We start from the raw sequence: 15,261 nt of genomic DNA, 5'->3' as shown, positions 1-15,261 counted from the left end.
CCTCCTGGGCCCCCCTCACCTGCTGGGGCTGGGCCGTCCTGTGCACTCCTCCGGTACTCTTGCACAGTTTCCTTGAAGTTGGGAAGCTGCAGTGCCTCAGCTATGAATTCCTCAGGATTGCAAGTAATAATGGCATCTCTGCAGGGAGAGAAGCATCTCAGGTGATGACGGGATGTATGGCCTCAGCAGAGCCCAATGTGGATGTCCAGAATAAATTCAGAAGGACAATCTGCTGGAAGTTCTTTCAGATCAACACTGAAGGCCAAGTGCCTCAGATCCAGGGCAGTTCTGCTCCGCTGTCCTTAGGAAGCTGCATCGCTCCGTCTCATGGCCAGATAAAGGGGCATTACTGATGCTCAGGGCAGGATGGTTTTCTCTGTGGCCAGTGCTGCTGTCCTGGTGCAGCACCTCTGAGCTCCTCCCACCTCCTAGGCTGTGACAACCAAAAATGCTTCCAGACATTGCCAAATGTCTGCTGAGGGGTAAATGGTCCCAGGTGAGAAGCAGGGCCCTGGAGGAGTGACTCTCAAACTCGTGCATACCTGGGAACCCTGGCAAAATGTAGAACCCAATTCAGTAGCTCTGCAGCGAGGCCTGAGATATCACTTTCCTGGCAAGCTCCAGGTCACCCAGAGTGACAACTCCTTGGACAGGTGGCTCTTCAACCTGGCTGATCATTAAAATCATCTGGGAGCTTGTGAGTCCCAAGACTAACTCTAAAGAATATAATTCACTAAGTCTGGGGCAGGCCCTACACAGTACTTTTCACAAGCGTAAGGTAAGTCTGAATGTCGGCTAGGACTGTGAATCGCTGCTGAGTGTGAAGAGCCTGTACAGATGCCAGCAAAGGGACACCAGGTTCTTCAACCCCGTGATGCTGCCTGTGGGCCAGAGTCTTGTGACTAAAGTCTCTTAAAGGGCCCCACCTGCCCAACCACAACAGCACACAGCGTCCAGTCATAATCCAACACATGGTCTCTACTAATACAAACACTGTGGAGTGGACAGGAAACTTAAAATCAAGGTTCAGATCTTAAAAATTAAAAGTGGCCGGGCACAGTGGCTCACGCCTGTAATCCCAGCACTTTAGGAGGCTGAGGTGGGTGGATCAACTGAGGTCAGGAGTTCAAGAACCACCTAGCCAACCTGGTGTCACCCTGTTTCTGCTAAAAATACAAAAAAATTAGCCAGGCACGGTGGCGCATGCCTGTAATCCCAGATACTCAGGAGGCTGAGGCAGGAGAATGGCTTGAACTCGGGAGGCGGAGGTTGCAGTGAGCTGAGATCGTGCCACTGCACTCCAGCCTGGGCAACAAGAGCAAAACTCCATCTCAAAAAAAAATAAATAAAGACGTGGGGAAGTAAGGCTATTCCTGGTTGGAGTGTACCGGTAAGGGTTTCAAAATGGCATTTTGCATTTGTCATGTACCTTAAGAAGTATCACACTCTGGGCCAGTAATCTCACATTTAGGAGGGACTTTAAGGGAACAGAGTTCCCATCCAAGATTTATATATAGGACATTTACTGTTTTATTAAAACAGCAAAAAATTGGCAACACCCCAAATGAGTAAACATCCCTATTTGGAATACCAATAAAAATCTTGTCACTTAAGACTATTTAGTGACACGGGAAAAGACTGACGACGTCAGGCCGTAAACCCACATATACAAATTAAGCAACACAAAATGTTAACAATCATCGTCTCTGGGTGACAGGATTATGGGTGACTTTCTTCATCATATGCTTCTTATTTTCTATACTGTGAAACAAATGAGCTCTATCAGTGCTGTTTCCAGGACTGTTTTAGAAAAGGAGAACTACTGGCCCCAATCCTCCCACCTCAATCCAGCCTGGAGTAGGCTGTTTTTCTAAATAAATTCCTACTGGCACACAGCCAAGCCCATTCATTAGATTACTGTCCATGTCTCTTTTGTGCTCAAAGCGGGGCTGAATAGTTGCAACAGAGACCATATGGTCTGGAGAGCCTCCTGAAACATTTACTATGTTGCTATTTACAGAAATGTTTCCCCACCCGACTGAGAGGATTCCATTAGTTCAAGATGGCACAGACCTCTGCCACTCCCTCCTGGGACGGAGCTGGTACTTGAGGAGGCATTCACCCCGAACCACGGGCACACTGAGGACGAGGCTCTCCTCCTGAAAGGGGAGAAAACACATTCGTGGAGAAAAAGAGAGGGGACAAGAGCTGGGCCGACAAGGGGCCGTTCTGAGACACTACCTTACAGGGGAAACTGGTGAGCAGGGGGAAGATGTCCGGGTGGATGAGGTTGAGCTGGGTTTGGATCTTGTGGCTGCGAAGGCAGTGAACTGATGAACAGTTTTCATTCAGGACCAAGTGCTGGGTGTCAGGCCCAAACCTGCAACGAAAGAGACCCCGCATTTGCAGCGCATGTTAGGAAGCAGTTCCTCAAGGAGTGGTGCTGAGCTCAGGAGTGGTCATGGGGATGAAGTGTTCAAAGAGGTCAGTGACTTGCCCAAAATGGGTTACTGCATGGCCAAACATGGTCACACTCCTGGAGTCTCAAAGCCTGGTGGTCCCTATCTCAGCTGCCTTTCAGGTGTGCTGGGAAGAGTGAGAGGAAAAACAAGAAAAAGAAAGATGTCCAGGGCTTACAAATAGGGGACTCAAACCCTGAGGAATGAAAGAAGAGCCAGCAGGAGAGCGGGCCTTGGGGTTACGTGGGAGAGACACAGCAGGGGCTGAAAAGCAGCCCATGGTCACCCTGCACCCGAGCTGAACTCACACTCTTCTACCTGGCCTTGGCCAGCAATGCCCCGAGGAAAAAGTAAAGCTCCCTCCTTCCAGTGACTATAGTCTACCTCCCAGGGTTACTGGCGGACGCCCGAGAGGAAATGAAGTGAAACGCAAGGTATTTAACACACCGCCTGCCACAAAGTGGGCTTTCAGGAAACAGAAGCAATCATTTTATATCTGCAGTCTCTTCTTTGAGATTCGCTGGTGGAATCCTCAACCAAAGGGCAGTATTTGTTCAGACAAGCTGAAGAGTGTGGAGGGTATTGAATGAATGGAACTGTGTGGACGCTGCGCCACCTAGCGGTGCATTTTTTCACAAGTGTGGCACAGATCAGGGTGCCTAGAATTCTGGGAAGGCAGGAATCCCACAGAAAGTTCAGGCAGGTGCAGAGGGTAACTAGCGCTTGAAAGAGCGAGAAGGGAAGGCACCACTACCCAAAAGAGTTGCCCCATGTGCTGCTGGGCTGGGCTCCATACCTCTCCATCCACTGCTGGTACCTGCTGTCCACAAGCACAGACTCTGGGGCCAGGTGAACCACCAAGGCCACGGGGGCATCTGCGTTTCCTTGGTACCTGGACAGAAGGAAGAATGTGGCTTTACACAGTGATACAGACTCAGGACATACCAAGAGAGGAACCATGCAGCTAGGGAGAGGTACCACCAGGTCCTCTGCAGCACTGCAGTGAGTCCACAGCCTCCACGCCCAGGCCATGCTCTTCCGGAGCTGCTCACAGCAGGCCCCAGTGCTGGGCCATTTCCAGTGGACACGGGGCTCCTCTATCTGGCAAGCTCTGCTCTGGGCTTTCCATTCGGCCTGGCGGATCCTTTCTCAGGACTGCCGTTCCTTCCTGTCCTCTCCACTCACAGGGGTCCGATCTGCAAAGCCAGACCCAGGCTCTCTCTGCCTCCTCCTACTCCCACTCTCCTTTCTCTCTCACAGCATTTCCTCCAATGAACCTCCTGCACTCCAATGCCACCTTGGTGTCTGTTTTCCAGAGGACCTGTGACACAGGCATGAAAACTGAAAATCGTCTGAAATTCCACCACCTGGACAACGGACCACTTACTAACATGCTGATGCGTTTCCCTCCAGTTCCCTTTAAAAAGAAATATAAGTGGCTATTTTTATCTATCCCACCACCAGCATCATCACACAGACGCACATGGCTCTCGGATGACACCTCATTCATTGAAGAAGCTCTGCTGCCCAAAACTTGATTAAAATACAAGGCCTGGGCTACCAGGACACCCACATTCACCCACAGAGAATAAAGCCGACTATTAATGAACTCCTAACACTTTGACTCGGAATGGGATCAGCAGCTCAAAAGGATTTGTTGTGGTAAGTAGAAAACACAAGTGAAAAAACAGACAGACACAAACTAGGAACAGGAAAAATACAGGTAAACTACCATGAGTTGGAGAAAAGACTCAAACTCAGATATGTGGGTCAAAGATTCCACCTGAGATGAAAGCTGAACTGCAAAACTGGTTCTTTTTTGGAGCACAAAAACAGAGTGGCAGTTGGCCCCAAAGACATTGCCCAGCTGTGATTCCATCCCGTAACACAGTCTTAACCACGACAGTCTCACACTCTGACCCACCTCAGATGTTTCAATGCAGGTAATGGAAGCAAATTCAGTTAAAAATAATCCAAATGATAATCTGCGCCATTAGTCAGAGCTCAAAAGGGGGTTCTAGAATTTCTTGTAGTGTAAGAGCTGTAACAGTTCCAGTTGAAATTTCTAGTCCTCAGTGATTTCCGTTTTCAACCTTTTCTAATTTCACTTTGAGTCTGTGTACACAGGAGCCCACCAACTACAAATAATGACTTAAATCCTGACAGTAGGACCGACCCAAAGGTAGAAGTCCTGGCCTCTGAATTTGAAACCTAGACAGTGGGCCTTGCCAGAAACAGGGCTCTTGCCACAAGATGCCCATGTCGTGCTGGGCTGGGTTTCAGCTCTCACTTTTCCCACCCTAGAGACCCTCATTACCTCTGAAAGGTGGCATTCTCACAGATGGGTTGAATGAAGCCTTCATCTGGACATTCTACCACCACAAAAGCAGCACCAGGATCTGGAGGAGTACACAGCTCTTCAGGCAAAATCTGCAAAATCAAATAAGGCCACCCACTGGGGTCACAGGTCAGCCACCAAACTGAACTGCCTTCAAGGCAACTGCTAATGTGACATAACCCATCCAGCGAGCTGACAGGTACACAAAGCACAAAACCAGCTTTACACAACACCAGCAGCACCCACCTGCTCTCTTTGTTGATATGTATAAATAGATAACTGGCAGGCAGAGGCACTTTAGGACTACACTGGCTGGGAAATGAGGCGTGTGTTAAGGTTCTATGCAGTCTGTGGCCATTGGTCCTCATGTCCTTAGAAGTCAGAGGAAACATCTTGACAAAGAACACAGTAACATTCCTCTGGGCCACAAACCCCAGGACCATCCATCTGGTGTCTATTGTTAGACACTGTCCTGAGCTCAAGTGCCAGGGAAAGCATGCACCCTTTGAGGAGGAGGATAACAGGATCCTAAATAGACAATCTACAAAAATGCTCAAATGCGGCCGTGCTCACGTGCACGACAAGCATAGACAAAAAGAGACCATTGTGGCCGAGCACAGTGGCTCATGCCTGTAATCCCAGCACTTTGGGAGGCCAAGGTGGGCAGATCACCTGAGGTCAGGAGATCGAGACCAGCCTGGCCAACATGGTGAAACTCCATCTCTACCAAAAATATAAAAAATTAGCCGAGTGTGGTGGTATATGCTTGTAATCGCAGCTACTTGGGAGGCTGAGGCAGGAGAACTGCCTGAACCCAGGAGGTAGAGGTTGCAGTGAGCTGAGACCACACCATCGCACTCCAGCCTGGGCAACAACAGTAAAACTCTGTCTCAAAAAAAAAAAAAAAAAAAGAGTCCATTTTATCACTTAGCTAAGTGATATCCAAACTGTTTCTCTTCCTTCAGAAGTGGTGTCTGTGGGGCCTGCACCAGATAGTGACTCTGCCCAATGTTCCTCCAGACCCTACTCGTAACTGCTCAATCATCAAGAACACCAGGTGGTCTCACCTCTCTTCCTTCATGAGTGATGCTTTTCCCGGCCTTGACATCAGCAATGATGGGAGCGATGGCAGCTGTCCCACTGAAATGAAGAGGCAAGGCCTCTGTGAGATGTGTTGTCCTTCAGTGCAAAGGTGACCCAGGGAGGCCCCAGAAGCCTCACCCCCCACACTCACACTGGGAGACCCAGCTCCTTTGCTTTTAACACCAAGAAGTTTCCTCTCTTTAAGTGAAGCTGCAACAAAGAAAACATGTGATTTCAGTGCCTAAGGAAGAAGTTTGGTTTTAATCAATTTTCTCAGAAGTGTATCTTTCTGGATTTAAAAAAAAATAATCTTGTGTTCTTACAATTCATTAAAATGCATTTATTGCTTTCAGAAGGTACTCTATATTTTGAATAAGTAATTTATTGTCAAATGCTTTAGTACTAAAAGCCAAAATGATTTAAATAACAGTGCTTTATTTCCTAGGATCAACTCATTATAAATTTAATAAAATGTAACTCATTTCAATATGAAAGTTAATAAGCATCCTTCAAATATCATTGAGGAGAAACACTCTTCTGTCATTCTACACTCCCCAATTAACAGCTAAAGGAATGTCACCAGAGAGCACTGCTTAACAGAGCGACCATCAAGCAAACTGCATGTAACATAGTATTACAACAACAGTGATGGGCTAACAAAAGGATGGATTTTTTTTTTTTCTTGTATCCTTCAATTATTTGGCAATATAATATCATTGCTTTTATCTTGGAGAAAAAAATTACAATTAAAAATCCTCAATATGCTATTATATTAGAAAGGCAAACAATAATTCTATCACAAAGCTTCATAATCGTTTCATAGGAAAAAAAATTTTTTTACACACAACACCAGAAAAAAGTCAGAAATGACATGTCTTTGAGTGTTGTATTATATCTGATTTTCATTTTCTCCTTTAAATCTTCATCAACTATGTGCATCTTCTTTTAACTCCCTGAAGTCAAAAACTTACTCAAAGGACTAAGTCTCAAATTTGGATCTGAAATCCTTATTCTCAGGGTTCTAGAATTTTCCATTTTGAAAAATACTGTCCTAGATGAAGGATTATAGCTTCAGTGTGCACAACACACGATGACTGATGGCTGACATCTTTAGATAATTAACAAGCATGTCATGACCCAGCACTCTCTCCACACCCAAATGGGTTTGAGGATAGCAACTAAATGTCTCTCTAATATTTAAAGGGTACTTGCCGCAGGGGGCAGTGGCTTACGCCTATAATCCCATCACTTTGGGAGCCCAAGGCAGGAGGATCACTTGAGGACAGGAGTTTAAGACAAGCCTGGCCAACATGGTGAAACCCCATCTCTACTAAAAATACAAAAATTAGCCGGGTATGGTCATGGGCACCTGTAGTCCCAGTTACTTGGGAGGCTGAGGCAGGACAATCACTTGAACCTGGGAGGAGGAGGCTGCAGGGAGCTGAAATCTGCCACTGCACTCCAGCCTGGGCAACACAGCAAGACTCCGTCTCTAAATAAATAAAATAAATAAATAAATGGTACTTGAAGGCTGAGTGTGGTAGTTCACTCCTTTAATCCCAGCACTTTGGGAGGCCTGGGCAGGCAGATCACTTGAGGTCAGGAGTTTGAGACCCGCTTGGCCAACATGGCAAAACCCCGTCTCTACCAACAATATAAAAATTAGCCAGGTAGAGCAACAGGCACCTGTGATCCCAACATGGGAGGCTGAGGCAGGAGAATCGCTTGAACCTGCAAGGTGGTGTTGCAGTGAGCTGAGATGGCTCCACTGCACTCCAGCGTGGGTGACAGAGGGAGACTCCATCTTTGAAAAAAAAAAAAAGATACTTGCAGACTTAAGGCAGGTAAACCCATCTCCCCAGGAGCTGAACTCAACCCATGGAGATGTGTTCCCCTCTGAGGAATGCAGAGTATTTGGAAGACGGATGAGAGCCAGAATGCAGCAAACAAGGCCCAATAGTGCACCAGCTGCCCGAAGCCAAGGTCTTCCATCAGATGAGTTTCTCAGGTCCTCATGCCCAGAGACTCCCAGAACTTGACCTAGCTCAGCTTTATTGCTTTCCAAACTATCACCTGAGAGCAGCAAATTAATTAGAAGAGGAGAAAGGGTTACAGGCTAATCCAGTGAAAAGAGCCCTCAGAAATAGCAGCAGAAGACAGCAAGGAAGGAGACAGAAAAGCCAGGGCAGGCAGCTGGCAGCCCCCAGGAATGGCTGCCTGATTACTGAGCAACTGCCCCAGTGTGTAAAAGTGAGCTTGTCACACTTCATCATGCTCACTGTTACCTATTCAGGAAAGCAGGAATACAATTTAAAGAATACCATGTAAAAACAGTTGAAAAATCAGACAGTATAAATATAGATTATCAAAAATAAAATTTTTTTAAAGTTTAAAAAATTATTTTGCTGTCTAGAAACTCAGAAACATCTAAGTAATAAACCTGTTAACAACAATACTTAACTTTTATGAAAATCACATTATTCAAATAAATTGATAGAAATGATACTGGCAATGATCTTGCAACTAATATTACTACTTACTTTCATTATTATTTTCACTTGTAGGTTTTAGAATTTAGATAAAAATTCCAAATATATTTCAAAATCAACATGAAAAAAAAAATCTAAGCCCACAAAAAGGCAATGAAATCTTTTCACATATTTAGACAAATTGGTTGCAAATTGTATTATGTTAAAATTTTAATGCAAAATTCTACTAAAAATAATCCACTTGTCAGATCTTACAAACAGTTTACCGTAATAAAAATTTTTAATGGAATTTGACTAATTTCACAGTTACAGATCTAGGCTTTTGTGAATGCTACCTAATATTCCAAGCAATCTGCTGTTAGACTTTTAACTATTGCAGGGAAATAAAACAGAGTTAAAAGACTTTGAATAAAGGCCTGATGGAGTTGATGGAAAACAAACACAGATGCCTTCAATAATTTCTGAATTCGGCCGGGCTCGGTGGCTCTCACCTGTAATCCGAGCACTATGGGACGCTGAGATGGGCAGATCACCTGAGGTCAGGAGTTCGAGACCAGTCTGGCCAACATGCTGAAACCCAGTCTCTACATACCAAAAATTAGCCAGGAATAGTGGCGGGCATCTGTAATCCCAGCTACTCAAGAGGCCGAGACAGGAGAATCGCCTGAACCAGGAAGCAGAGGTTGTGGTGAGCCAAGATTGCACCACTGCACCCCAGCCTGGGCAACAAGAGCAAAAGTCCATCTCTAAATAAATAAATAAATAAAATAAAAATAAATTCTGAATTCTAAAAGGATCAATTGTTGGCAAATATAAAAGAATACAGGCCAGGTGCGATGTCTCATGCCTGTATCCCAGCACTTATGGGAGGCCAAGGCAAGTGGATCAACTGAGGTCAGGAGTTCCAGACCAGCCTGGCCAACATGGCAAAACGCTGTCTCTACTAAAAATACAAAAAAAANAAAAAAAAAAAAAAAAAAAAAAAAAAAATTAACCAGGCATGGGTGTTGCATGCCTATAATCCCAGCTACTCGGAAGGCTGGGGTGGGAGGGCTGTTTGAACCTGGGAGGTGGGGGTTGCAGTGAGCTGGGATCACACCACTGCACACCACATCCCAAGTGACAGAGCGAGACCCTGTCTCTACAAAAGAAAAAAGAAAGAATATATACGGAAGCTGACAGGGCACTGGAAAAGAATTTAAAGGGAAATAAAAGTATGGGGTTATTTTGAGAAACAGAGCATCTAAACTCTGAAACCTGCAAATCATGACAGTTATGAAAGGTCAGTAGTAACACTCATTGCAGGCTCGTGGCCAGGATCATTTCTATTGATTCATATTTGAAGATCTGCTATCTCTTCTTGGTTCGGCTAACAGGAGCTGCTACCCTTAAATTATTAAATAAGTGCAAACCAAAGGTTGCTGGCCAAGCCCCCAGTCACATACAGCCCTCCGGAAAGGCTCCCTTACCTTACAGATGAAAGCTACAACCAGGGAAGGATCCCTGCCCCCTCTTCTCCGGCTAACACCTGAGGAAAAACACATTTGATCATAACAAGGTAAATGTGAAAGTTGTCAAGACATCGCAAACCGAGTATGACCCCGTGCCTAATTTCACTTCACATAAAAATTAAATGGACGCTGCTGTCCCAGTACAGAGGTTGAAGGCACTAATAACTCAAGATGATGTTTTTTTTCCCCTATTTATATTGGAGATGTGTTTGGGTAAATAAAAAACACGAAACTCTAACCAGAAAAACTTTGGCAAAATTTTTTTTAAATGACACACTTCACCTAGGACTGGAGAGGAGAGAGAAAATAAAAATTGTAATGTGTGCTTTATAACACATACTAGAATATATGAAATAACACAAAAATTCAAAGGCCTGCAGAGGAAATGCTGGTGTCAGTCTTCACCCGGTGCCACCCAAATGAGGACAGCATATAGGGTCGGCCTGTTCTCGGTCACTAGACACGAGACACGACCTCGGGACAGAAAGAGGAGCTGCCGAGCTTTACTGACGCTGGCCTTCTGCTAAGAACAACAAACTGCGGAAGCAGCCCAACTCCTGAGCTACATCTAATCCTGGACTTTTAACTCCGTTTCCGAGTGCACTGTCATTCTGGAAGAAGAGATGCAGATCCTCTCATTGATGTGACTATCTCACTGGCTTAGCAGTTCTGGTTTCCACGTTAATGAAAAATTTGCATGAATGTTACACTGATGAAACATACAAATGAAAAATACAAAATGAATCAGTGTGTCAGGCCCTGTTCTCCTCTGGGAAAACAGAACACAGTTTTGGGCATACCCAGGCCCTGGACTGGTCGTTATTAAAGCTCCAGGCTGCCACCTTTACAACAACCCTTCTCATTCTCCCCACGGGCCAAGTTATAATGAGCCCAGGAGGAAGTATCTGTTTTACACACACGGTTTTTGTATAAGAATGATTTCTCTTCAAGCATGATGAGGCAGAGAATTAAGAAAACGCAAGGCTTTCCGCTGCTCTGTTTTGATTATACTATTACCATGTGGAAGGAGCTGCTCATTTTCACTGGACCCGGAGTCTGAAGATCGCTCTGGACTGAGCCTGCCCAGAGGCCTTTCTGGACTCTGCCATGGTTGGTGCTCCCCACTCCTCGGTTCACCTGGTCAAGACAGACACCACCAAATTACACACTGCACAAGGTGAGCTCACAGCCAAAGTCCAGATGTTCATACATGGGAATGCCAGAATGCCAATTAAATCAGCACACATTTTACTAGACAGTAAGAAATAACTAGATACCTTTCTACCTGGTTTTTGGGCTGCATTTATGTCCTGTTCATCTTTTTGTTTCTGCTTAGCTCACAGCCTTGCCAACAGTACCAACGCAACAATGTGTTATCCAAACAATGTGGGTTGTCGCCATGCATATTTATTATCATCAATCCCACTAAAAAAAATACGCCCAAAGGGTACCTATCTCTAGGAGAAGGAGCATCATTTTACATTTAGTTAAGGCTCAAGATCAAGGGTAAAAAATGTGCTGCTCTAAGAAGCTAAAGCACAGCTATAACGACAACGAACATATGTTCATTCATTTAGGGCCATTGGGCACTGAAAAAATAATGATCAGCAAAATTGAGCATGTTAACAGCGATTGCACAAACAACACATGAAAGTGAACTATTATATGCAATGGAGCGAAGAACAGGGTGCTAGAAATGGACAACAGAGGGAATAACTCAGGCTGCGCATGGCTACAGCAGGGCTCAGGTGAGAGAAGACATGTGAGATGTGGGCAGGAGGAGCAAGCCAGGCCACGGGAGTGCTGCTCAGACCGTCACAGCAGTGGCCTATGAGCACTTGTGCCACTGCTCCAGCACATTCCTCCCCTCCCTGCTACCTCCTGCCCACAGTCTGCATAAACCTCATCTCCTCACCAGGTTCTGGACTTCTCTGGCCTTTGTTGGGTGCTCTGGTCTGTTATCCATCAGCACTTGGTAAGCATCACATTAGTTAGCACTATCAAGGAAATACCCCTACTGCTTGGTATTCTCTTCACATGTAAGTAAAATCGGACACGGAATGTCTTTAGCCACGCTCAGGACAAGACTGACTCTTCTTAAGCGAAGACCACATCATCTGGCCCTGGTACTTCAGAGTTTGTAGGAGCTTCTAACCCCCTAACAACACATATTTTGGGTTTCTGTTATCATTATTTATTTTAAAAAGTCTATCTGTGCAAACCTCTTCACAATCCTGTCATTAAAAGAAGGTACTTATGCCTGAGGGGAAAAAACTTCCAAGCAATGAATGTGCAAACTGGAACACAATCTATTTCCTGACAGTGTTTGATGACATAATATTCCAAAGCATAATCGCTATCATTAGGCGTGAGTTAGAGATGCTTATCCATACGACTATAAGCTCCTTAAGGGCAGGAACCATATCTTAATTCCTCAACTGAATTTTCTAATCACGCTCAGAACACAAACCAGGGTGCCTGAAGCAAATGTTCCATTTCTATTATCACCCATGTTCTCTCTGCTCAGGACCTACACCCGCCTCCTGGAACATCTGGCTTTCATACTCACCGTATATGGGGACCTGGTAAACTGTCATAGTCTCATCCTTGTATTCTGGGGCAGAGTGGGGCCGAACAGCTGCAAGAAAACCACACAACAGCAAAGTGACTGCATGAGTGAAGACATGTGGAAAGACTAACTTTCACTATCACCAAGCAGGAATTGCCTGCAGTGAACTGCCTCAGTCTTACGGTGGGAATCTGACACAAAAAACCAGACTGTCTAAGGAGATTACAATTTTTAGGAAATAAATAAAAGTGTATTTTTGTCAGCCATTTATATTTACTACCGCCAGATGAAAGGACATGATAATCATTGGTGACTATCAATTAAAAATTTAAAAACAAGGTTGGGCACGGTGGCTCAACGCCTATAATCCCAGCACCTTGGGAAGCCAATGTGGGCAGATTGCAAGTGTCAAGGGTTCGAGACCAGCCTGGCCAAAATGATGAAATCCCATCTCTACTAAAATATACAAAAATTAGCCAGGGTGGTGCTATTAGGTGGTGGGGGCCTGTAGTCCCAGCTACTCAGGAGGCTAAGGCAGAAGAATCACTTGAACCTGGGAGGTGGAAGTTGCAAGCGAGCCAAGATCACTCCACTGCTCACCAGCCTGGGCAACAGAGCAAGACTCCATCTCAAAATATATATATATTTAAAAACAAGAAACTAGAACTCAACTTTCAGAGGTCCAAGTTAACAAAAAGAATTATGAAGCCAGAGAACCTATCATCTCAACTATTTTGAAACAAAATAATAGCGTTTCTATAAAAGAGGAGTATTAACAATTCACAAATGCACACCAGTGCCGGGAAGAGGCCCTACTAGCATCCTCAGTGAGGCCTCTTCCCATCAAGAGGCCGTAAGCCTCCGTGCACAGCTAGAGCTGTGGTTCAATGTACAAAGTTGGCCACAAAACCTTTAAGAGCCCCTCATCGCACCCACCACCCTGTCCCCTGGTTACAGGAAATTCAAAGCAACACCGAGCAGCACCTCTAGAACTGAGGCAGGCGCCCTGTCTAAATCGAGAATGCTCACAGCACGTATACAGGCATGGATCAGCTGTTCAATTACTCCTGCCTATGTGGTCCCTATTTTTGCAGCATTGAGGTGGAAGCACAGAAAATGTCAACAGGCGGTATTTTAAAAAACCCATGTCTGGCCAGGCGAGGTGGCTCATGCCTGTAATCCCAGCACTCTGGGAGGCAAAAGTGGGTGGATCATGAGGTCAAGAGATTGAGACCATTCTGGCCAACATGGTGAAACCCCATCTCTACTAAAAACACAAAAAGTTAGCTGGGTGTGGTGGCGTGTGCCTGTAGTCCCAGGTACTTCGGAGGCTACGGCAGGAGTATCGCTTGAACCAGGGAGGTGAAGGTTACAGTGAGCCGAGATTGTGCCACTGCACTCCAGCCTGGTGACAGAGATAAGACTCTGTCAAAAAAACAAAAACAAAACACCAGCACCATTTCATGGTGATGAAGCATTTGATTTTGAGGTTTCATTTTGATGTTTTTAATGGATTCTAATTTGAAAAGTCAGGGCATATATGAGTAAGAAATAGCAGATAATGAGTCACAGACAAAGACGTACCCAGTTCTATTCCTTTCAATGGACCAGAAAATATTTTGATTGCTTCCAGGTATTTTTCCTAATGAGAAACAGAGAAATGAGCAATTATGGTTAAACAAACGTAGAACACAGCAAGTATTCAAGTATTTTAAAGGTTACCAATAGGTATCAACATAAAACGAACCTTAGTATTTGGAACATCATTTATTACAAACGTTTACTAAGTGTCCACTATGTCATATGCCAAGGATTTAGCAGGGAAGAGGTGGAGTCCTTGATTTAATCAGACCAGTGGAGAAGACAAAATGAAACACGATAACAAAAATAGCTTAGTGGCAATTATGCTAAGTGCTCTGCAAAGAAAATAAAAAATAGAGGGCTGGGATCCAACTTGCCTGGAGAAGAGACAGTTCTGGAGTCAATGACCCTCTAGCTGAGCCCTGAAGGTTCAGTAAAATACAGGCAGCAGTTGGAAGAGGCAGAGGGAACTAGTGGATGGACAAAAGTCCTGAAGTCAACAGGGAGTTAGAGGGGCTTAAGAGTTAGCCTTGGAAGCTGCAGCTCAGTGATGGGCACAGATGGAAGTGTGGGTAGGGGCTGGGGCCTACAGGACTTGTAGGCTATATCAGGGTGTTTTGGACTGTATTGCAAGGGGGAGCCTACGAAGGGCTTTAGGGTAGCGAGTGACACATCACTCTTCTGTCTTAAAGTGACCTCTATGGCAGCTGTGTGGTAGATGGATTACAGGAAGGCAAGAATGGATATGGGAGGCTATCGTCGTTTACAGGTGTAGAAAGCAGAGATAAGGACGGCCTCAAAAAGAGACAAATGGATGGATTTCAGGCTGTGCCCAGTGGCTCACACCTGTAATCCCAGCACTTTGGGAGGCGAAGGCGGGCGGAGCACAAGATCAGGAGTTCGAGACCAACCTGGCCAACATAGGGAAACAGGCTCTACTAAAAACACAAAAAATTAGCCAGGCATGGTGGCGGGCGCCTGTAATCCCAGCTACCTGGGAGGCTGAGGCAGGAGAATTGCTTGAACCTGGGAGGCGGAGGTTGCAGTGAGCCAAGATCATGCCATTGCACTCAAGCCTGCGCAACAGTGCAAGACTCTGACACAAATAAAAAAAAAAAAAAATTCAAGCCGGGCGCGGTGGCTCAAGCCTGTAATCCCAGCACTTTGGGAGGCCGAGGCGGGTGGATCACGAGGTCAAGAGATCGAGACCATCCTGGTCAACATGGTGAAA

The 15,261-nt window shown here is 45.3% G+C and overlaps 1 protein-coding gene across 2 annotated transcripts in view; it reads right to left on the bottom strand.

Moving 5' to 3' along the window:
• ELAC2 (elaC ribonuclease Z 2) overlaps positions 1–15,261 on the bottom strand; it is a 27,043-nt gene that overhangs the window by 8,677 nt on the left and 3,105 nt on the right. Inside the window, exons 5-15 of one of the 2 annotated variants that reach the window (XM_037739573.1) lie at positions 14,034–14,091; positions 12,450–12,518; positions 10,898–11,017; positions 9,839–9,897; positions 6,032–6,090; positions 5,865–5,937; positions 4,777–4,889; positions 3,256–3,351; positions 2,242–2,380; positions 2,074–2,159; positions 20–138 (exon numbers count right to left, since the gene is read on the bottom strand). In XM_037739573.1, the coding sequence (XP_037595501.1) occupies positions 20–138; positions 2,074–2,159; positions 2,242–2,380; positions 3,256–3,351; positions 4,777–4,889; positions 5,865–5,937; positions 6,032–6,090; positions 9,839–9,897; positions 10,898–11,017; positions 12,450–12,518; positions 14,034–14,091 (991 nt within the window). The remainder of the gene's footprint in view (positions 1–19; positions 139–2,073; positions 2,160–2,241; positions 2,381–3,255; positions 3,352–4,776; positions 4,890–5,864; positions 5,938–6,031; positions 6,091–9,838; positions 9,898–10,897; positions 11,018–12,449; positions 12,519–14,033; positions 14,092–15,261) is intronic. The other variant, XM_017531384.1, reaches the window with a different exon arrangement.

The sequence above is a fragment of the Cebus imitator genome, unplaced genomic scaffold, assembly GCF_001604975.1.
Source record: "Cebus imitator isolate Cc_AM_T3 unplaced genomic scaffold, Cebus_imitator-1.0 Scaffold72, whole genome shotgun sequence".
NCBI lineage: Eukaryota > Metazoa > Chordata > Mammalia > Primates > Cebidae > Cebus > Cebus imitator.
The sequence above is the reverse complement of the archived record's forward strand: the minus strand, read 5'-3'. Positions and strand labels throughout refer to the sequence as shown.